Source organism: Bombus huntii, chromosome 8 (assembly GCF_024542735.1).
Source record: "Bombus huntii isolate Logan2020A chromosome 8, iyBomHunt1.1, whole genome shotgun sequence".
Classification (NCBI taxonomy): Eukaryota; Metazoa; Arthropoda; class Insecta; order Hymenoptera; family Apidae; genus Bombus; species Bombus huntii.
The window spans coordinates 1,190,001-1,213,244 of record NC_066245.1 but is presented as its reverse complement, the minus strand read 5'-3'; the positions used below and the strand labels follow the sequence as shown (position 1 = coordinate 1,213,244).

Here is a 23,244-nt window from a genome sequence, read left to right as displayed (position 1 = left end):
GCTAATAAGTATTATATCCTTTTAGGATATCTTAAAATTTGATATTAAACAAAAAGCTTGTTTACAAACACACACACACGCGCGCGCACAGACACACACACACACACACACACACACACGACAGTTATATTTGCTTAGCAAGTACCTGAAATATGTAGGTGTAGTGGGTACTATACCTTGCACTTTCCCAAATTTTAAAGTGTATGGATCCTACTTTGTTATATACAAAATAAAAAACTTTAACTTATGAAAACATACTATTTAAATAATATGAACCAATTTTGATAAAATATAGGATTAACATCCACAGGCGCGCGCGCGCGTGCGCGCACACACACATTTACACAAAATTGTGAAAACAAATTTTTTTCCGCGATGTACTGACAATTTTTTAAAACGAAATATGTACTTGAAATGTACATATATCTGAAATATATATTTAATTGAATGAGATATATAATTCAAAAGGATAACAATTTTCAATAGTACGTATGTATACAATTTATTTTGGATGCTGTTTAATCCAATGGAGGGTGGCGCTTTGGGCAGTCCGGTTTTTGAAGAAATATGGCGGATGTCGAGGTGAGTCTGTCACGTGGAAGTTCAGAAACTGTATTATTGTCTTGTAATTAATAACTACTTAAATTTGATTTTGTTACAGTTAACGAAAGCATTAAAAGATTTGCCAAACCGAGTTCAAACCGCCAGTAAAAACGAGCGGCGAGAGATTCTACAAAATGTCGTCAATGTATTGTCAAATCCTGGTAAGAAACGAAAATGCGAATAAACTTTTGATAAAAATGTATAACTTTTTAGATCGAAAATATCTGTTCATAGAGAAAGGAAATTATATTGTATCCTATAAATATATTTTGAAATTAATATAGAGAGAAAGATAATATTGAATATTAGAATTTAAATAATATACAAGACTGAATGTATATTACTACTTATTTTTTTTTATTATAATATTTACAATATATATATAATTCGCATTTATAATTCTTAATCTTTCAATTTTTTCCTACTTTCAATACACATCCTAAATATTAATATGTTGATGTAGATTTAATATTTATTCAATTACATGAGATATGTAAAATTATATATAGTAATTAATGTATCTCAGTCATATGTATCTAGTATTATATATTTTTATATATAATGTTATGTTGTATAAAATAAGTATAAAATTATCCTTTATTAATCTCACTATAAAAATAAATAAATAATTACATTATTTTAATTTTTATATTATAAGACGATGCAAAATATATGTATACTATTACATTATAATTATGTGTAAGATATTTATTTTTATAATTTATATAAGAGGAAAATGTATAAAATAAAATTCTGCTTATAAGTAGTTGTATAAATTCATATTACAAATGGTTGAAGGAATACTCATAATATGTCAATATATAACATTTATTAAATTTCTATATTTATAGGCATCAATGAGAAAATTGTTAATGGAATTTGCAAAACCGTATCTCTTACTTTACATCGATATAAGGATACTACTTCCCAATCTTACGTGAAAAATTTAATCGAAGAATTGTTGAGAAAGCAACCAGCACCTTCAATAAAGCATATGACAAATGTTGTCATAGAACAAGCTACATGGCATAAAAATGTAGTTCCTACGTACGTAATTACATACATAGTTCTCCAAATGCATATATTTAAAAAAAAAAATTTATATTTTGAACTATGTATCAATGTTCATAAGTTACTAACAAAATGTTATTTTGTAGTCTGAATACAGCTTTAACGGCGTATCTTGCATTAAAGTGGTCAACATTAATTGTTCTACACGGAAACAAAAGCAATTCAGACATCAATCCGGAATTACCAAAACTCATTGAAGCACAAGCAAATTTGAGTGCAGCAGCTTTGGCATCCATGGATAAAAAATTGACGCAGAAAGTATATGTTTTATTAGCGCATCAATGGTTGAGTGTTAAAGATATTGATATTGTGTATTTAGAGACACTAACAAAATTGGAAGTTGGAAACGGTGTAATTGTTCTTGCTAGTTTACTCACTAAGTATTTAGTTAATGCAAAGAAAAGTGAATTAGTGGTGAAACTGAAGGTAAATTTATATTTGATAATATATTTTTGTGTTGAAAAATCTGTTTTTATATCAGTAATATCTTTTATTCTTTGTAGTAAATATTATCAAATAAATATTTGTTTTTCTTTTCAGACAAACACCATAGATGCTTTCATAAAACTAACTATTAGTTGTAAGAAAAAACCAGATCTATATGTTGTTCATAATGCTATACCTCTTCTCCGTAGAATATCTCATGACGAGTTTAAAAGTCAACTATTACCGGCTTTGCAAAAAGCTATGTTAAGAAATCCAGAAATTATCATTGAATCGGTTGGATATATTCTAAGTGGTTTAAGTCTCGATTTAAGTCAGTATAGTCAAGATATAAGTAAAGGATTATTTGCCAATTTGCATTCAAAGGAAGATTTAGTTAGAGATGAAGCTGTAGGAGCTTGTCGTAGACTTGCTCTTCAATGTTCAGATAATATTGCTTTGGAAAATTTATTGTCATCCGTATTTGCTGTATTTCATGGATCAGAAGGAAAACTTACAGTTGCAACTCATAAAATTTCCGTCTTACAAGGTGCTGGCAATCTTAGTTACAATGCAGCTTCAGGAAGTAGCGTTGAAAAATTAGCTGAAACAGCTTGTGAACATTTTATCAAAGTTCTTGAAACTGAGGTTCATGAGAAAACTTTAATTTATGCTCTTGAAATGATGGCCTTGTGGTCCAATAAATTTACAAATAATGTTCCAAAATGTGTAATAGATGCATTTAAAAAGGGCATGAATGCTAAAACTTCAACTGCGGCAGTGCGTACTGCTTATATTAAACTCTTCTTTTCTACTCCAGTAGCTTCTTATTCTGCAGCAATAACTCCATTACTCGTACAAGCAATAATAAGAGCTATGCAACAATCTGCACAGCCAGCTGCAGTTACAGAGGGTTTAGTGGCTTCTTATTTGTTATTGAAATTTGTTCTTGCTAATCAAGTGGAGAATGACAAACAAACTGTATTATGGAATGCTATTGACGAGCAAATATTCTTTTCAGAAAAATTTTTGTCAGCTTGTGGAGATGATATATTATATCACCTCATGCTGCTTTGTGAAAGACTAATTACTGAATTCGGAGATAGATTAAATGAAAAAGCTTTAAACGGTGTACATAGAGCAATTGTGGCATGTGCAACAGCCCCCAAATATAAAATAAGGAAACGTTGTTTTCCATTAATTAAAAAAGTTTTAACTGGCTTGAGTACATATGATCCTGCACAAGAACTATTAATGGAATATAATAAATTCTTAGAAAATGTAAAAATCAAGTCTGAACATGATAAAGAAAATAAAGAAGATTCTTCTAGTTGCGAGACAACTGGCAGATGTCTTGCAGATGGATTACTTGCTATTTGTTCAGGTTCTTTTTTGTTTGAATTACCTGCTATGCAAATGACAAGAGATGCATTAATACCATCTCATCATCCTGCAATCTATAAAGCAATGCCAAACTTATGGTTCAAAGTTGCAAAGAATTTTAATCTTGTTCCAAAAAATTTTTTATGTTCATTTAATCATGAAATTAAAAAAATACTTGTGCAAAATTATAAGCCTGTTGCTAGTTATGAAAATGCGTTGACAAAAGTGATATCAATTATACCAGACATCATACTACCTGCAATAGTGTCAAACATTACAAATAAGCTTGATGATCCAGAGGTCTTAAAAGTCACTAAAGACGAATACTTTACTTACCTCACTCCAGAGGGGGAATTATATGACAAAAGCGTATTACCAACAAGCGATGAAAATGATATTCTTAATTCAATGAACATGAAAAGAGAGAGTAAGGTGTATTCGTTTAAAGAACAGCAAGAAGAATTGCAACTTAGGCGAGAATTATATGAAAAACGAAAGAAAGAAGGAAAAATAAAGGAACCTAAATTAACACCCAAACAAGAAGAAATCCTTAAGGCACAAATGGCAAAAGAAAATGCAATCCGTAAAAGATTGACAGAACTGAAACATAGAATAAATAATGCTGTATCTCTAATTATATGTTCTATGCGTGGAAATGGACAAGAATTGTCTTTTTATTTAAAAGATTTTCTACTTCCGATTTTGAAAAACTTAAGATCACCATTAGCTGCTCCTGCAATGTGTGATCTTTATATCCGATTAAAGAGGATTGTGAAAATAAATAATCCAGTTCTTAGTGATTTAGTAGCACATGTTACGTTACGACAATTACAACCACAATGTGATCTGAATCAAGCTTGGGAAGAGGAAAATCTTGATACAGCGGTAAAGAGAACTTTAAATCTTTTACACACAACAACAATAAAACAAAAGAAGTTGTTTACAGCTCCGACCTTTTGCTATGTCTTTCCATTTATAAAAAAGACCTTATTATCTTATAAGGACGATAATATGATTGTTCAAGGATTACAGATAATACAAGAACATGCTAAACAAAGAGGAAGTTCTTCTGATTTTAAAGATATGAGACATCCCCAATTGCTTCCGCGTAAACATATGTTTGATCTATTAATAGAATTAATGGAAATCACAAGTGGAAGAGTACAATCACATGCAGTTGCAACATTGCTAGATGTTGCTCAATCCGGTAGCGGTCAACCAGGTACTGCAATAGCAACTAGTGAAGATATAGATTCTTTAATTGGTGCATTACAAAATTCTTTATCTACAATAAGAGATGCAGCATTAAGAGCATTAACAGTCGTGAAACAAGCTTTTCCATCTCAGAAAGAGGATGCTGACCAACTATCTCATCTTGTTAGGAAAATATGGATTGCTAAGTTCGATGTTTGCGATGAGAATAAAATTCTTGCTAATGAGTTATGGAATGCTGCAGATTTAGTAATGCATACAGACATACTTTCTGATGAACTGATCCAAGACATTACACATCCTGTAGAACCTATACAGCAAGCAGCTGCTTGTGCTTTGGCGCAGTGTTTAACTGATGTTCCCCACCTAGTACCAGAAATTTTGGACAAATTACTACAGCTGTATCAAGAAAAGTTAGCCATGATTCCACCAAAGTTGAATGATTTTGGACGCGTGGTTGAACAGCCGATTGATACTTGGGGTCCAAGACGAGGTGTAGCACTTGCATTGGCTCAAATGGCAGCTCTTCTCAGTGCTGATACAGTACTTAAACTTGTGCAATTTTTCGTCTCTACTGGTTTAGGAGATAGAAATCAAACTGTTCGAACAGAAATGTTAACTGCTGCTGTAGCTGTTGTTGATCTTCATGGAAAAGCAAATATAACTTCTTTATTACCGGTTTTTGAAGACTTTATGGATAAAGCGCCAAAAATTGGCAGTTTCGATTCAATCAAACAATCTGTAGTTATTCTTATGGGGTCACTAGCAAGACACTTGGACAAAGATGATTCACGTATTAAACCAATAGTTATGCGTTTAATCGCGGCTCTTTCCACACCATCGCAACAAGTGCAGGAAGCAGTAGCCAATTGTTTACCACATCTTGTACCTTCTATTAAGGAAGATGCACCAAAGATTGTGGACAAATTAATGGACCAATTGTTAAAATCAGACAAATATGGGGAACGTAAAGGTGCGGCTTACGGTTTAGCAGGTATAATCAAGGGTATGGGGATACTAGCATTAAAACAACTTGATATTATGACCACATTAACTAATGCCATTCAGGATAAGAAAAACTATAGGCATCGGGAAGGAGCGTTATTTGCTTTCGAAATGTTATGTACAATGCTTGGTAGGTTATTTGAACCATACATCGTTCACGTATTACCACATTTGTTGCTGTGCTTTGGAGATTCAAGTCAATATGTCAGAGCTGCTACCGATGATACAGCTCGTGTAGTTATGAGTAAATTATCTGCACATGGGGTAAAGCTTGTTTTACCTAGTTTATTAGCAGCATTAGAAGAAGATTCTTGGAGGACTAAAACTGGTAAATAATTTAAATATTAATGTTATTTAAATTAATAATCATGTTCTAGATATTACATAATTTTGTTTGCGTTTTTAAGGATCTGTTGAGTTATTAGGTGCAATGGCGTATTGTGCACCAAAACAGCTTAGTAGTTGTTTGCCAAGTATAGTTCCAAAGCTAATCGAAGTACTTAGTGATTCACATACAAAAGTTCAAGAGGCTGGTGCAGAAGCTCTTAAAGTTATTGGAAGTGTAATTCGTAATCCAGAGATTCAAGCTATTGTACCAGTTTTATTGAAAGCCTTACAAGATCCTTCTCATAAAACAGCTACTTGTCTTCAAACTCTTTTAGATACTCAGTTCGTACATTTTATCGATGCTCCATCATTAGCTCTTATTATGCCTGTAGTACAACGAGCATTTTTGGATCGTTCAACAGAAACAAGAAAAATGGCTGCCCAAATTATTGGAAATATGTATTCTTTAACCGATCAAAAAGATTTAACTCCATATTTGCCAACAATCATCCCTGGCTTAAAAACGAGTTTATTAGATCCTGTACCAGAAGTACGAAGTGTATCTGCAAGAGCATTAGGTGCTATGGTACGAGGAATGGGTGAATCTAGCTTTGAAGATTTACTTCCTTGGTTAATGCAAACGCTTACATCTGAAACAAGTAGCGTTGATCGATCAGGTGCTGCACAAGGCCTTTCAGAAGTTGTGAGGGGATTAGGTGTTGAAAAACTTCACAAACTTATGCCTGAAATTATTAGTACTGCCGAAAGAACCGACATAGCTCCTCATGTTAAGGATGGTTATATTATGATGTTTATTTATATGCCAAGTGCATTTACTACAGAATTTACACCCTATATTGGACAAATTATTAATCCTATTTTGAAAGCTTTAGCTGATGAGAATGAATACGTTCGTGAAACAGCACTTAGAGCGGGCCAACGTATCGTTAATCTTTATGCTGATTCTGCTATTATGTTGCTATTACCAGAATTGGAAAAGAGTCTCTTTGATGATAATTGGCGTATTAGATACTCATCGGTTCAATTACTTGGTGATTTGTTATATCGAATTTCTGGAGTTTCGGGAAAGATGTCAACAGAAACAGCAAGCGAAGATGATAATTTTGGAACTGAACAGTCACATTATGCCATTATTAACGCACTTGGTGCTGAAAGGCGAAATCGTGTTTTAGCGGGATTATACATGGGTAGATCGGATGTTGCATTGATGGTACGCCAAGCTGCTCTTCATGTATGGAAAGTTGTTGTAACGAATACACCGAGAACTTTAAGAGAAATATTACCGACATTGTTTACTTTATTACTTGGCTGTCTAGCTAGTACAAGTAATGATAAAAGACAGGTGGCAGCGAGGACTTTAGGAGATCTAGTTAGAAAATTAGGTGAAAGGGTGTTACCAGAAATTATACCTATTTTAGAGAAAGGTTTACAAAGTGATCAGGCTGATCAACGTCAAGGTGTATGTATTGGATTATCAGAAATTATGACAAGTACAAATAAAGACATGGTGATAACCTTTGTAGTCAGCTTAGTTCCAACAGTGAGGTAAAAATATTTATATTTATATGTAAAGAATGTTATTGAAAAATTTTGAAATAATGATCAGATAATTAGAAAGACTATTATTTTTATATTGTAGGAAAGCATTGTGCGATCCATTACCAGAAGTTCGACAGGCAGCAGCAAAAACCTTTGACGGTTTGCATTCAACTGTAGGAGTTAGAGCATTAGATGATATATTACCAGCAATGTTAACGCAATTAAATTCACCGGATCCAGCAGAAGCAGAGAATACCTTAGATGGTTTACGCCAAGTAATGGCAATCAAATCTCGTGTTGTTTTACCATATTTAGTACCTCAATTGACAACTCCCCCTGTCAATACAAAAGCATTATCAATCTTGGCTAGCGTAGCAGGCGAAGCATTAACAAGGTTTCTTCACAAAATTCTACCAGCGCTATTAACTGCTCTCTCTAGTGCTCAGGGCACACCGAATGAAGTTCAAGAATTAGAATATTGCCAAGCAGTGATCCTATCTGTTACCGATGAAGTTGGTATTAGAACAGTCATGGATCAGCTCATGGAAGCTACAAGAGCGAACGATCCATCTAGACGACGAAGCGCTGCAACCTTGTTATGCGCCTTTTGTCGTGATACACGTGCAGATTATAGTCAATATGTTCCACAATTATTACGAGGTCTCATTCACTTATTTACAGACAGCGATAAGGATGTACTACAGATGAGTTGGGAAGCTCTTACAGCAGTTACTAAGGTAAGGCTATGTTATGGTAATACAAATTTTTTATTTAAATATAATTTTCAATTAATGTTATTGAAATTAATATATTAAATTCTATTTTTAGACTTTGGCATCTGATCAACAAATTGCTCATGTGCAAGATATTAGACAAGCTGTTCGGTTTGCAGTGTCTGATTTAAAGGGACAAGAATTATTGCCAGGATTTTGTTTGCCGAAAGGAATTACTCCCATTCTTCCGATATTCAGAGAAGCTATATTAAATGGTTTACCAGAAGCAAAAGAACAAGCAGCTCAAGGACTTGGAGAAGTTATAAAATTAACTAGCGCCTCAGCGTTACAACCAAGTGTTGTACATATTACAGGGCCATTAATTCGTATTCTCGGCGATCGCTTTAATTGGAGTGTTAAAGCAGCAGTTTTAGAAACACTTGCAATCTTGCTCGGCAAGGTAGGGTAACCTAATAATAGCTATAATGTATGAGCAATATTAAGATAAAGATATACTATAAAGATATAATAAGATAACGCAAAAGTAAATAATACCTAAAATGCTTTGATTAGGTTGGAGTAATGTTAAAGCAATTTTTACCACAATTACAAACCACTTTCTTGAGAGCATTGAATGACAGTAATAGACAAGTGAGATTAAAAGCTGCTTATGCTTTAAGTAATCTCATTGTAATTCATACTCGTGTTGACCCATTGTTCACAGAACTTCATACTGGCATTAAAACTGGAGATGATCCAGCTATTAGGTAAACTAAAGGATTGAATATATTTCATAAATTATTTATATATTTGCATCATTGAGGTTTACCAATGCATATTCATTATATTTAGAGAAACAATGTTACAAGCTTTAAGAGGTGTGCTTACGCCTGCTGGTGACAAAATGACAGAACCAATGAAGAAACAAGTGTTTGTTACTTTAAGTAGTATGCTTGGACATCCAGAAGATGTTACAAGGAACGCCGTAGCCGGTTGTTTTGGGGCGTTGATACGATGGCTTAGTCTAGACCAACTCAATATTGCTCTTAACGAAGATCTATTATGTAAGTTTATTTTATATTTGGAATTATGATAGAATTTCTAGAATATTCAATTACAATTGAAAATAAATATTTTAAATGTGAAATATCCTTTTGTTCAAGACGATAGAAAACGACATATGCTACAATATTATACATAATTAGCGTTAATTACAGTTAGAAGCATGCGGGAATACGAAAATTTTTCTCGGGATCTCGGGTCAGGTTCTAAACCAGTTTTATCAAACTCTTCCTGAAACGTCGTTTGTCTTGTCGAAATTCTCGGGGATTCCAACATTCTCGAGTTCCGAGATGTTTTCGGAACCTGACTCGGCTCGAACCGAACATCTGGTTGTCGCACACTTCAAGTTGTAGTTTATCATTTCATAGATTCCTTTTTATAAAATACATATAATATTTGAGTTATTCAATTAATTTTAGGTAGTGATACCAGTGTCGATTGGATGCTTAGACACGGACGTTCTGCAGCATTATTTGTTGCATTAAAGGAATCTCCAACAACTATCTACAACAGTAAAGAAAAAGATCGTGTTTGTGCAGTAATACTTTCGTATTTAAGTGCAGATCGAGTTCAAATAGTCATGAACGGTGTACGAGCTTGTGGTTATCTGTTTCAATATCTTATGAACGAACGACAACCCATACCTCAACAAATTTTATCTCCTTTCGTGCGAGTAAGAATATTTCAACAAATTATATGTAAATTTATGTTTGTAATTTTATATATAAATAATTTATTGTGTAATTTATCTTTTAGTCAATGAATAACAATAGTAACGACGTAAAACAATTATTAGCTAAGGTATGCATTCATTTGGCTCGTAACATACCACCTGAGAAGATGTCACCAGAATTACTTAAATCGCTTTTACCTATGTTGGTAAATGGAACAAAAGAGAAAAATGGTTACGTGAAAGCCAACAGTGAACTTGCTCTTATAGCAGTACTTAGATTGAGGCAAGGGGAAGAAGAACATCAGGTATATTTCTATCAACTTTATTGTATAAAATTATGAAGTGAAAATCTCGGGTATTTATATATTACTTATAATTTTGTAAATTGATTTTTTCAGCGTTGCATGGCCTTTTTGGATGCCGGTGCAAGGGAATCATTGTCAGATGTAGTCAGCAAAGTGTTGCGCAAAGTTTTATCGCAGCCTGAAGGCAAAATAGAAGAATTGGACGATACATTACTCACGTGAGAGATATTGTATGTTCCGGGGCTCATTGCGCTCTACATCCATTTTTATAGTCGTATTATTAATAATTACTCCAATGATTTTTATAAAATGATTTACTGTTCGTGTACTAGTTACATTATAAAGACGTTAGTTCGTTCCATATTGTATCTCGATAATCAATTAAACAAAGTAAAACGTAACAGTCACTCGATGGTATTCAAGTTACTTAAATTAAGGTGTCCTGTTTACCGAGCGATTCGCATACATGTTGTAGATATTTCTACGAAAAATGTTTTCTACTGTCAATTTATTAATCCGTTTCTTTATATTTTAATTATTAGTGAATCGTATTTGTCTCCAGGATACATATTTGTAAATGAATCGATAGAAAGTGACATAAAATATATCGAATTTGAACAGGAGAATAGTGAAAATGATTTAAAATACGAATTATATATTGATCGCGTTATAGATTCACGCTTTACCTTCTTAATTTATGTTATGTTGTACACTTTGTTATGTTCTGTTAATGTTATAACTAAAAGTAGATTATTTTACTTGTGCGAGAAGCTAAAAAATTGTTTTTAAACGGAAGTGCATGGCTATTTCATTCTTTTTCCACGAATTTTTCCATTTTATATTTCCACGAATATATATAATATTTGAATGTCGGTAAACCGAGTAAAATGTTTACTTGCTATCGAGGATTTGAACAGTGTCCCGCTTTTATTGTCATAGAAGCGTGTTTTGCTGTCCTGTATTGTAGTTATATAAATCGGCATATAGTCTATATTTTAGAATTACTTATAGAAATTGTTGAGCCGGCTTAAGCCGTACCGTAACACGACACGATACTTGTAAATCTATCAGTAGAAAGTCTTCGTCTTCTAATGTATTCTATTTTCGACAATTTTCGATTTGTCTATGATTACATTAATTACATTACCCACAATTCGGGAACATACATATTCTGTATATACGTCCTATGATACGTTACAATATGGCGAACAAATGTGGGACTTCGTATAACATTTATTTTTATAATATCAAATCAAACGTTCATCCTTCGTTCATCTACAATTTGTGCGTATTAGAATATTTTACTTTGGTAGAAAATGAAATAAAATTCCTCCGTTAAATTGCTTACGTGTAGTTTTAGACGGTATTTTTGTAGCACGGATTTTAATAAATATCCGAAAGAATCAAATTTTACATGTTAATGAAATTTTAATATATATTAGATATCTTATTAGAGTAAATATCACGGAAGACGAAGATAAGAAAATATGATAACGATAACGTAATGGATCAAAAGTAACGCGTATACATTGCATTTTAGACGGAAACATTAGTGTAAGTCAGCGACTTGATCGCACACTGTCGTTTCTCTAACTTCCTGAGCCCTGGGACTTTTATGAAAGCATATTTGGATTATATATACATGTATAGAAGGAAGAAAATCGATTGAGTTCCATCACATTATTATACGACAATGCGTAACGGATTCGCTTGTTCCGATAACACCGACAATTTCGTTATTGCTCGCTCAAGACTGAATCGTTCCATCCGTGGCTTCAAGAAAAGCCAACTGCTCCTCTGTTCTTTTCAATCCTATAATGTTTCATGAATCACAATCTTTTATCTGTACCTGTTTCAAAGATGAACGTATTCGCGTGTTTCATACTTGCGCGTTTAATTATTTTCATGATTGAACGAATCGAATGCCATTCATTTCATTATTTTTTATTACTTAAGTTTGTTTTGTTCTATTTCAGACATCCAATGCATCTACGCATATACTGTGTTTCCTAATATCTAGAACCCTCGTTCGTTCGATTGATTTTATTTCATTTCTTTTAACATTCGAATATTTTGTTTGCAGTATTTCATTGAGATACTATGCTGCAAAAGATTGTATGCTTTTTTACATTAACAAAATGACCTTATATGGAAAAAAATTTATTTATCGTGCTCCATTAATGATTTTACAATTGTTAATTATGTATGCACAGATGTACGTGATACAAATAGAACGATACGTTCAAAAAGCAATATTTCTTCATTTATGCTGTCATTAAAAACTGGAAGAACATTGGCTATAATAGATCGTTCTTATTAATATCATGTTTAAATTATTATATTAATCGATTTTGATATCTAAAGTATTATGCTGATATGTTTTTCTATACTTTGCCTTCTTGTTATCTAAAAATGTACCGACGTGCCAATGAAATTCTAGTTTAATAATCGATATAATATTCTATTATTTCTTAAAACTTAATTTTTAATTGTAATTTTCCATGCTATAAGTATGTTCCTAAAACTAAGTAAGATACAGTAGAAACTGTTCGATCTTATTTAACATAATATTGACGATTTTGAACGATCAATGTGAAACAAATGAGAAATAGGATAAGATTTGCACGCGACAGAAGTGAAATTAGATTTTTGTACTATTACTTTATCGAATTATATTAGGGTTCTTTCTTTGTTCTTGAAATCTTGATCGGAGACAGTTCGCTAATTCTAGAACCGTCTCTTTTTAGTAAATTATTGGCTTTTAACGATAGGGTTTCCTCCTCGATGTTCTTTGTATGCAACATTCTCAGAGTCTTCTTTCTTAAAGAAAGTAACTCCTTTGCTGCCTCTAGTATTATTTCATAAAATTCGAGAAATGTCAGCTGTAACATTAAATTTCTATACTGTAAATTATGCCATAAAAAAAATACCGTATACGATGTGTCTGTAAAATATATTATGCATTTAAGCGAGAGATAATTAAGTTAGGGAAGATGCAATTTTTGTAATATCTGTAAATAACCATTGATTAAAATATTAGTCACATGTTAAATTAAATTAAATATGATATTCAATATTGGTTTATGATATTCATATATATTGATGTAATAAACGCATTTCAATCTATGCTACTTATAATGTTTTATGCTTTTTATATATATAATCGATGATAATTCTATAATTATGTACTTGATACTTAAATAATCGATGAAACCCAGTCTGACATAATTTGCATTTTATATTACTGTTCATATTGTTTGTTAATTTACCTACTTTCAATTTCAGTTTTATAATCTTTTTAATACGTATCACGTAGTACGAATAAAATAAAAATTGCATAATAATAATAGTGATAACAATCATAACCATTAATAAAGTTATCTATGTCGAGCGATATTCGTAGTTATCGACATTATGCAATTTTACGTGCGAGCAACATACAAGACTAATCGCAAGTAATTATGTATAGAGACGACCTGACTGCTGCCATATCTTTCATTTGTTTCATATAACGCGTTTCACTAAGAATTTGTGTTTATATATGTAAACCGGTGCGTCAAAATCTGATAATAGTAATATAATAGCATAACAACGTCGTTTAAATATTATGATGTTAAAAACTGAAGAGACACCGAAGCAAATCAAGTATAATCAAATAACAACCAGATCGTTCTATCAACAGATTATCTTTAAAAAGGTTTATTGAATTTCATTTGTATCAAATATATAAAAATTTGAATTACGATAATATACCTTATAATCCATGTTTATAATTACACCACTACTTGCATCTTTTATTCCAGGACATATTAGCATCATAATTTCTATCATTTTTCTAGTCCCTAGTTGTGTAAAGACCAACAATCCGTTATCTGTAATACGAATAACGTTCTTAACGAAAACGAAGCATGTACGATAATTTTTATAAAATGTGCTATACCCACTGCTACATAAATTATTTGCATTTCTTCTTGATATATTAATCGTACGATCGGGTGACGAAAAGATTTCGTCAAGTTTCAGTAAGTAGCTGACTTTTTCGCCTATCGTCACAGAATTAATTCCATCCGGAAAATTTTCCACAGCTTCGGCAGTAGTCGAAGAAAGCATTGGATCTGCCCTGTCTGCATCATTAAGATATTCATACGCTTCAATGTAAAGATACCATTGCTCTAGGAACTGTACGCGCAATGTGAAATATACCAACATAGATGTTTACTATTAATAAAGTACTGTAACGTTGTATGTTTTGTTCCAATTGCTCTCTTTTTCTTTCTTTTTTTTCATATACCGAAAAAAAATATATATATAGTTGCTATATAGCAACAGTGTTTCTTAAATAAAAATAAATTTAATTTGTAAAACGTCAATACGTTTTTGCAAGCGTTACAAAAATTTGCACAAAGTTGCAAACGTTCAAAAGTTATTACATTATTTAATGTTTATTTACTTTCTATCAAAAGTTGACAAAAATTTCGGAAGTTAATAATTGAAAAATTTAAATAACAAATAACAACAGACAGTTAGCTTACGTTTTAAAACGCACGTCGCACGAAGGAGATCTTTTGCAGAAACTGGATAGCCAATCTGTTGGTACAATTCAAAGACGCAGTATATAGGTAGCAAATCTTGATTTTCACGGCACAGACTACCTGGAAAGTTGTATTTTATTTAGAAAATTTCAGTTTAAAATTGAAAAAGTTGTATTCGCTGTGTAAATGATTAACAACACAAAAGACTTCCTAGCTGTTTCATAGAGTCATAAACATTTGTTTCATTTAGTTTAATGAAAATTCCCAAAAACTTACATAGACGCAAATTATATTCCTTATGACATAAATTGTCTTCATAACAATACCACCTTTTCTTTTCAAAAGCTACTTTTTACATTTATATTATCTTATTTATGATAATGTTACCGTATTAGGTATGTACTTACGTACCAACATGATTTCCAGCATGAGGATATATATAGTTTTTTAAAAATTTGTGCAAACCACCAGCGATTTTTCCGTTCATTTCCTCGACTTTATCGTCGTTGTGTTTAGTATATAAGTGCCAGGAAACTTCTAACAAGGCGTGTAAAAATTGCCAGATTTCAATCTTTTCGAACGGATGAAGAGGATCTTTCACCATCGTGGTTTCATTTTTCGCTAATATTTTAACGATTCACATTAATAATAGAAACTTTATAGCGAGACGTGTTTGCGATAGCGGATATTATTCCAAACTACTGTTTTGTTGCATTAAAAACTAATTTACTCATATACATATACAATATGTACTGGTACACAGTACTGTGCAAAATCTTAGGCTACCTACCAAATGAATATAAAGATACTTGATATTATCTTAGGTCTATCGTTATTATTTAAGAAAGTCAAACACCACAAATACGTATCCCCTAAAAGTATTATTACCATCATTGTGAGATTACTAGTCTATAGTGATCACTACTGACGGTCTAAGAAAAGGACTTTTGTACAGTACTGTGACATAATATACAACGATGTTTACAGTAGTTATCAATTAACGTTCACCAATGTAACTATCGATTTCAGTGAGGCTAAGTCCTTTCTTATGAATACCACAATCTCTCCATAATTGCCATAAACATAATCTACTCATCGCCAGATTGCATTTTGGCGCCGACTTGGCAAATAACGTAGCATAATCGTTGTAAATTTCACGTAAACGATGCATGTGAAACGTCAAACAATTATATGTCCAGCATTCTTCATATTTCCAGACAGATTCTATCATATTCTCGGTGTAGGATTCGGGCGCATGTGTCTGCGTGATGTCGTTTCGTTCACTTGTAATCGTATCTGCATGAAAGTTTTTCATGTAAGTCGCCACTCACTCCTTGAACATCTTTCGTTCAAACGTTTAGTGCAAAAGTTTAGTATACACGAGTGGAAATACTTTTATTTTATTAATAAGAATTTAAAAATGTCGCCGTTATTATCGTGTAACGAAATAACGGTGTCACTTTATCCGATTAAAATACGAAGAAGGAATGCAATCGTATTTTCGAATTATTTTCATTTACGCTTGCAATTTGCGTAATTTGCGTGTAGTATATGTTAAATAATAATTAGAAATATTGACCTATGGAAAGTGGATGTGGCAAACAAGAACAAGATTCTCTTTCACAACTGTAGCATTTTCCAGATGGAGGCGAAAATACGACAGATGGCTCCATATTTTTTGGATCCAGTAGACGAGTTATATAGTAAGATAAACATAGGAACTGTTCTGGCTTCAGAATAGGTGTTGACCAAGTTTCTACCAATTGACCAGGTTTCTCGGCAAATCTATCAATGATTAAGTAGAAATTAATTATATTAATTTACATTGAAATATATTTCTTATATTTCGTTATTGTACATATGTGTGTAGATACATTTTACTACCGACTTTGTATAAACTGTTACATCAATTGTACTCATTTTGTACCTATGATCGTTATTGTACAGTGTACAATGTATATGTATATGGCATTCTTACGCTGTTTTTATTTCTTTAGCTGTCCGCATGCATTCTCCTTCATCCTTCGTTTTCGTTTCAGTTTCTAAATTATCGGCTACAACGTTCGGCGCACACAAAATATCATTTGAAAATAATGGATTAGCCTCAAATTTGTGCCCGTTACTTCCTGCATAAAACACGAATATTTTTACTTTGACGCAATATTTGATCCATCAAAAACCGTCATATCAAATATAAGGGAATTATTTGTAATACAATCTCATGTTGATAATAAAGGATGAAAAATAACTAGCTTACGTTATTAGTCGAACCTCGATAACTCGCATAACAATTTTGCTCGTTACCTTCCGCTTCTTTCTCAATGCGAGAATTGATTGTAAATATCAATAAATAAATAAAAAAAAAAGCCTTCCGCTTCTTTGTGAAAACCGTGTATAAATATCGTATACGTGTCCTATAATATACGTAGCTACGATATACGAATCTACGCTTTACAATGAAAAAATCACGATTCAACTTGTCGCTTATTTTTCAAATAAATAATTGACCTCTAGAACTTGAGTCTCTACATCCTCTGCAATTCGAAGAATATCGACTTTCGCGCAAAACTTGTTCCACTCGTTTCGAATATTAAACCTGTCTTATTCGTAGAAAAGGTAAAATCTCCACAGCTTGAAGGCTTTTTTAGTCGTTGCCTTGTGATTCGAGTTCTCGAGGTTGGCTGCGTCAACAATATGTATCTTTGCTACAAATATCTTAATTTTGTAAAACGTTCGCGTTACCAATTATAACTCCGTAACCATGCTTTTTATTATCCTTCCAATAACCAGAATACTTAGCTCCACCGACGGAATTCAGCTTTATCTCCCCTATTATAACGATCTTATTATTATCTTTATCGAACATTGTTTCAGAATAACAGTATAGATTCACCCTTGCCATGACGCATTCCGCGACGCCAGTAACCCACGTACGATGCTTCTTGCGGCCAAGCAAACGTTTTATTAAAAAATCCATTCCATACGTACTCTCCATAGCTGCAAACATTGTATTATCTTGTAATATTAAATAAAACTAACATAAGTATTTTAACCACTCCTCCAATGTAACTATATTTCTTTCATTCATCGTTATAAAACCATAGGGACCAAAACAAACCCGTGCATTGCACCGCATTTCCATTCCCCACGATAGAGACTCCCATTGGGCCAAACCATGGTTCCGATACCATCACGAACTCCGTTCTTCCATTGACCCACGTAACGGCCACCGCTTGGATAAATTCGTAATCCAATCCCGTTCATTTTGTTCATTACCCAATCACCGTCGTATGAACCATTGTCAGAGTAACGGGAATAACTTTTTTAACAAGTACATTTACAAAAAACTGATTATTTACAAAAAAAACTTGTATCGCAGTGAATATGATAACGACACTTTTTGCCAATAATTATATTACCAGAGAATAAAATCGTCGTCAACAGATTGCGTACCGAAGAAGAACACGTCTGTCTTTGTATAACAAAAATGTTGCCTTACTAAGTAAGATACTTAAATATGGTAACAAGTGACGACAATCCCACGTGCACGTAGCTCAGTAAATCACGCGTTCAAAATGATACCGTCAAGAGGACGCGTCGAAATCGAATGTTTCTCGTCGAGAGGCTTTGCAGGACAAGGGACACGGCGATATGATAGAATGTCTCTAGCGCGAAATTCGATTGCTTGTAAGTTAAGTTGAAAAATAAGCTTCTATCGACACTTTTGCATATGAATTTTCGCGTTTGTTTCGGTGTATCGAATTACTCCACAATGGTATTTTACGTGCAATTCTAACACTTTTATAACAACCTGAACATATATCTAATAATAATAGCCACACCGACAACTAACACATCCTAAGACATAAATCGAATTAATCGAGTTTTTGTTTCACTAGTAGATTTGTAAAGGACGTAAGTTTTACGCGTTAAAAAACGTTTCGTCGTATTACATAATTATGTCTGCGATATTTTAATAATCATCGATTTTACATCGGTGTAGAAACGGTCTTTCTCTGGCTTGTGAAAATATTTCACCTGTACTTTGTTACGTACTTACCCTTTCCCATGTCTTTGACCCATATGCCATTGACCGGTATACATGTAACGATTTTCTCCATCCACCATAATTCCTCTACCATGTCGGTAGCCGTTCGTAAAATCACCTTCGTACCAGCAAACATTGTTCCATTCTAATAGACCTTTGCCATGCATAACATTCTGTTCGAATTCTCCCTATGAAACCACACAACTTTCAATAATAACGAAAAGCGAGGGAAGTTATTTATTTTATCGTTTCTATTTATGTTGAGGCAAAATTTAAAAATATCATATATATATAAATTAATCGTATATTATGATTAATAACTAGAGTAATTGTTAACCAAGTGCAAGGTTTTTTTGTAAAATATATACAATCGCTTCTGCCATTGATATAATCTTTAATGCATGAAAAGCATATTGCCGCAAAGAATGATGACCGTATGTATTACATGTATGAATTCCATTAACGACTTGTATCGCTGAAATTTATATACTTGTATCGTAATAATAGGAAATTTGAAAATTCTTACTTTATACCGAGCACCGTTAGACCATTTGTATACGCCTTCACCCTCCATCATTTTTCTACTAATACGACCGCTGTACGTATTGTTACTAATAAATCTTATATTTGCAAATTCATCGGGCAGTGATAATTTCCAAGACGAAACGAAACTTGATTTATTTGTATCGTTATTAAATTCTTCGGAATTATTGTCGCTTTCTTTCGATTCATTTACATCTTCGTAATCTTGTCTTTCACCTATATCTTCGTCATCGTTGGACGAATTTCTCGAATCATCGACCAATATCTTCGTAGGCTTTTTTCTTAAATACGTGCCATCCCACCTATATTAAACAATGAATGTTAAATAACAAACATCGAGTAATTGACATTTTTAACGCGTATTTTACTCGGCTGTTAAACGTAATAAACAGGGAAAATCGTCCGTATATGGAACTTTGAATCGTAACAGTTCATAAAGGTATCAAAGAGAGTTGATAGAAATATCAAAATTTCAGTAAAAATTTAAACGAGAACGAAAATGAAAACGATTACTCTTTCACAAAATACTGCAAAGTGTCATTATAAAGAAGAAAAATGAATTCTTCTTTAGCGCTATATTTACGACGTTTGTCAGCGAGAATATCTTCGAAAGGTAATTCCTCTACTATTTCGCTTTCTTTTTCTTCCATCTCTTCCACTTCTCCTTCGTTCTCGCTATACGATTCCAGAGAAATAACCTTCTTCCGACATTTCTCTAATATCACTTCTTTTAGCGTACTATTCATCTTTTTTATATGTTTCCGAGTAAACTCGCAAAACCTGTACTTTCGCTAAAGTTATTTAAGAGTAACATTCAATTCTGCGATAGAATTTTAATAATTTACGTCCACGTATATCGTAAAATCTAAGAAACGTGAAGATATCAGAGATTCGACAGACGTTATTTTGCGCAACAAGACGATGTTTTACGCGATGTTCTTGAAATGTTTTTGAAATGTTTTTGAAAATAATTGACACTGGACTCCGATTAACTTTCGATTAATCACGTTATCCCGTAGGATAAAATATCAAGAAAAATAACAAATATTCAAGTTGCCTAACTGAAAAGAAGAATAAATGTTGACGAAAGGGAAACTGAACGTAAGATTATATTTGTATAAAAAGCGTTATCACAATTATCAATTTTTTGATCGTGCTACGAAGTCTGTACTCGCATAAAACTTCATGTTTAATTTATTTATGTTTAATTTTATTCGACAAAAATAGATATTACCTCGGTTCTTTTCTTTGCATTTCGTTACATTTATTTCCGCAAGTTCCTTCTATTACCTGTATACGTATAATGGCCTGTTACAATGGCGTATAAATTAGAATCAATACTATTGTACGGATTTATTTTTGTACACAAAGTATTATAAATATAGAAAATATACTGGTTGAATCGTAGGTCGTCTTTCCAACCTGTGAAGATGAATTTAAAGATTTCGAACCGATTGTTTTTCATACTCCTGCTATTTACAACACCAAAGTAAAGGTTCATGATTGGTAAGCATATTTCATTATTTATTTATATAAATATGCACAGAAATAAAAATAATATTTTATTGTTATTCGATACACGTGTAATCGATATTTATACCAGTGTGATAAATTTTGGCGAAATGTCTGTCGTTCGTTTAATTTTTAATCGACTCGAAGCTTCGCAAAAATTTTTTGTCGATCCTTCCAATATAAATACTTTATCCATATATTATCTATATGTATTATTTATGCAAAAATGTTAAATTTTACTATTTTTATTATCTTTTATTATTTTATTAGTTTACATCTTCAACCATGCATTCCTAACTCTTATCCAAGTATTATATTCTGGAATATTTTATGCACATTATTTTATATACTTCCAAAACTTTACCATTACATGTAACTTCTTGTATAAGATATACTTTTTAAATTGCGATATGATACAGAAGTTTGCATCGTATATACTCCTATGTTTCCTGTAACAAGGAAAACGAAGAAGGGTGAAACGTTCCCGCCTTCTATTGTGCGTAGCAACGCAGTTTTGTCACTATAGTCACTATAGTCAATATAGTCAATATAGATTGTCAGACCACTCAAACTGCAACAGCTTTCAACTGTGCGTGTAGTTTTCTTTCTACGTAGCACAAAATAAATAAAATCCCTAATATTACGATGCAAAGTGGTAAATGGGGAAAAGGACATACAAATTGATCATTAAACATACTAATTACTACTCATTTTTATCGTAGTAAATTATCAAGCTAAATATCATCTTCCGTGATGTAAGTATTACTCTTTCCGAAACTTTTAGCCAAGAAGACATAATTAATAATATTTATATGTATGGATACGTATATGTGTGTGTATATGTATATGAATACGCGTGCAATGCTATTATATAACGTGTTAGGTGTATTTTTTAAATATTCTTTTACGCTTTAGGAAGATGAAATTCTCAGAAACATTTATTTAATAGTTTGTCGTGTTTAATAGTCCAGCTATATTCAGTTCACCTATATTTATTTGTCATTTATTATGACCTGGTCGTTGATTCTCGGGCTTATCCGGTTCCTTTGCCCCGCCTTATTTTCCCGTTTTGCTCAAATTTTCGATCTTACACATACATAGTTGACTCGTGAATATACATATGAGAAGTCGATACGTCGTTATTTGTAGACTTTGACAAAACTTAAAATTTACTATTTACAGGCAAATGCATACGTTGGCTGAACCCAGAGACAACAAAGACATATTTCCACCGAAAGGGAATCTTCATAAATCATCGTATGAAAGACTAGGACCAGAACCTGCTTGTACAGGAATTACGGAAACACACGCGATGTTGTCTCAAATAGAATTAAAAGACTCGTATAAACCAATTTATCCGCAACGTACTCTGCTTCATATCAAGTCACTTGCAACGTTAGAGTATGTATTCGTGAAATAATTTTTTATTCGATATTAAAGAATAGTCAAAATAGATGATTCCATCCAATGTGAGACGATAATTATTATTATGGCAATTGTTTGAAAACTATAATCACAGTTACCTTTTATAGCGAGTGGAGCATTATGAAAAATATGACGCGTATTGTGTATAGGTTTGTCGTTAGTAGCAGCAAAATATGAATAGAATAATCTCTCGCGAGAAAGTTTTAAATATATAGTAAAATGTCTACGAAGGAAATTGAAAAGAATGGAACAAATACTGTAGCTATTTTGTATCGTACATTAAGAAACTAGATTTTAGTATAAAATTAAAGCGTTTAGTTTTCATGTACATTTATATAAGAACGCAATACACGTTGCAAATGCTATCCATATCGTAAATAAGGAACTTTTTTATAGAAATAAAATTACCACCTTTGACGAATTTTGTGTAATTTTCATCTTTCGAATGACGACAGGAATCTCCTTCGAGGAAAATTCAATCGTAATGATATTTGTGCACGCAGTGTTGGATGGATAAGCAGAATTTCATTTTAGCTAGGTGCACGGTCATTCGTCGAATTTACAAAGACATTTTTCTTCAAAACAAAGTATCCGATTTTTTCTTCGACAATTACATTTTATTAAATATCTACTACTGGAAAGAGAATACTATAGAAGAAATCACTTTATATACTTATGATCCGATGAATCAGCACATATTGATAGTTTAGAAAAATAATATCGCGTAATATCACAAAATAATACCAATAATATCATACAATCACAATAATATATCAATTATATCATACAAGTATAATGTTACACGTTTGTAAGAAATAAATGTATGATATTTCTTATAACGTGAAAA

The 23,244-nt window shown here is 32.4% G+C and overlaps 3 protein-coding genes across 3 annotated transcripts in view; 2 read left to right on the top strand and 1 right to left on the bottom strand.

The window, feature by feature from the left end:
- The first annotated feature begins 176 nt into the window (after positions 1 to 176).
- Positions 177 to 10,738, top strand: LOC126868485 (eIF-2-alpha kinase activator GCN1). Its single transcript, XM_050623984.1, has 13 exons — positions 177 to 582; positions 662 to 764; positions 1,455 to 1,650; positions 1,761 to 2,100; positions 2,215 to 6,025; positions 6,105 to 7,590; positions 7,685 to 8,321; positions 8,413 to 8,757; positions 8,871 to 9,064; positions 9,150 to 9,361; positions 9,779 to 10,032; positions 10,116 to 10,337; positions 10,431 to 10,738. Exons 1-13 carry the CDS (start codon positions 568 to 570, stop codon positions 10,557 to 10,559), a joined length of 7,944 nt encoding a protein of 2,647 aa, XP_050479941.1. The 5' UTR covers positions 177 to 567; the 3' UTR covers positions 10,560 to 10,738.
- A 2,245-nt stretch (positions 10,739 to 12,983) lies between these two features.
- Positions 12,984 to 20,875, bottom strand: LOC126868492 (radial spoke head 10 homolog B-like). Its single transcript, XM_050623991.1, has 12 exons — positions 19,444 to 20,875; positions 18,930 to 19,105; positions 17,988 to 18,188; positions 17,763 to 17,866; positions 17,612 to 17,698; positions 16,848 to 16,995; positions 16,449 to 16,654; positions 15,878 to 16,165; positions 15,281 to 15,490; positions 14,870 to 14,989; positions 14,282 to 14,461; positions 12,984 to 14,209 (listed from the first exon to the last, which is right to left on the bottom strand). The coding sequence occupies exons 1-12, from the start codon at positions 19,492 to 19,494 to the stop codon at positions 14,037 to 14,039; spliced, it is 1,944 nt and encodes a 647-aa protein (XP_050479948.1). The 5' UTR covers positions 19,495 to 20,875; the 3' UTR covers positions 12,984 to 14,036.
- Positions 20,764 to 23,244, top strand: part of LOC126868354 (uncharacterized) — a 3,241-nt gene continuing 760 nt past the window's right edge. The window contains exons 1-3 of the mRNA XM_050623688.1: positions 20,764 to 20,781; positions 20,869 to 20,966; positions 22,155 to 22,373. Of these exons, the coding sequence (XP_050479645.1) occupies positions 20,764 to 20,781; positions 20,869 to 20,966; positions 22,155 to 22,373 (335 nt within the window). The remainder of the gene's footprint in view (positions 20,782 to 20,868; positions 20,967 to 22,154; positions 22,374 to 23,244) is intronic.

What these genes read in the sequence shown, in the direction of transcription:
- LOC126868485 (XM_050623984.1), top strand. An exon ending in TTCTTGGAGGACTAAAACTG is followed by an intron (nt 6,026 to 6,104) that starts GTAAATAATTTA and finishes TGCGTTTTTAAG; the next exon opens with GATCTGTTGAGTTATTAGGT. An exon ending in CTCTTACAGCAGTTACTAAG is followed by an intron (nt 8,322 to 8,412) that starts GTAAGGCTATGT and finishes TTCTATTTTTAG; the next exon opens with ACTTTGGCATCTGATCAACA.
- LOC126868492 (XM_050623991.1), bottom strand. Translation starts at nt 19,494, where the DNA reads ATGATGGAGGGTGAAGGCGTATACAAATGGTCTAACGGTGCTCGGTAT. An exon ending in GGTCAAAGACATGGGAAAGG is followed by an intron (nt 18,189 to 18,929) that starts GTAAGTACGTAA and finishes TTGTTAAAAAAG; the next exon opens with TTATTCCCGTTACTCTGACA. An exon ending in TGCAAATAATTTATGTAGCA is followed by an intron (nt 14,210 to 14,281) that starts GTGGGTATAGCA and finishes TTCGTATTACAG; the next exon opens with ATAACGGATTGTTGGTCTTT.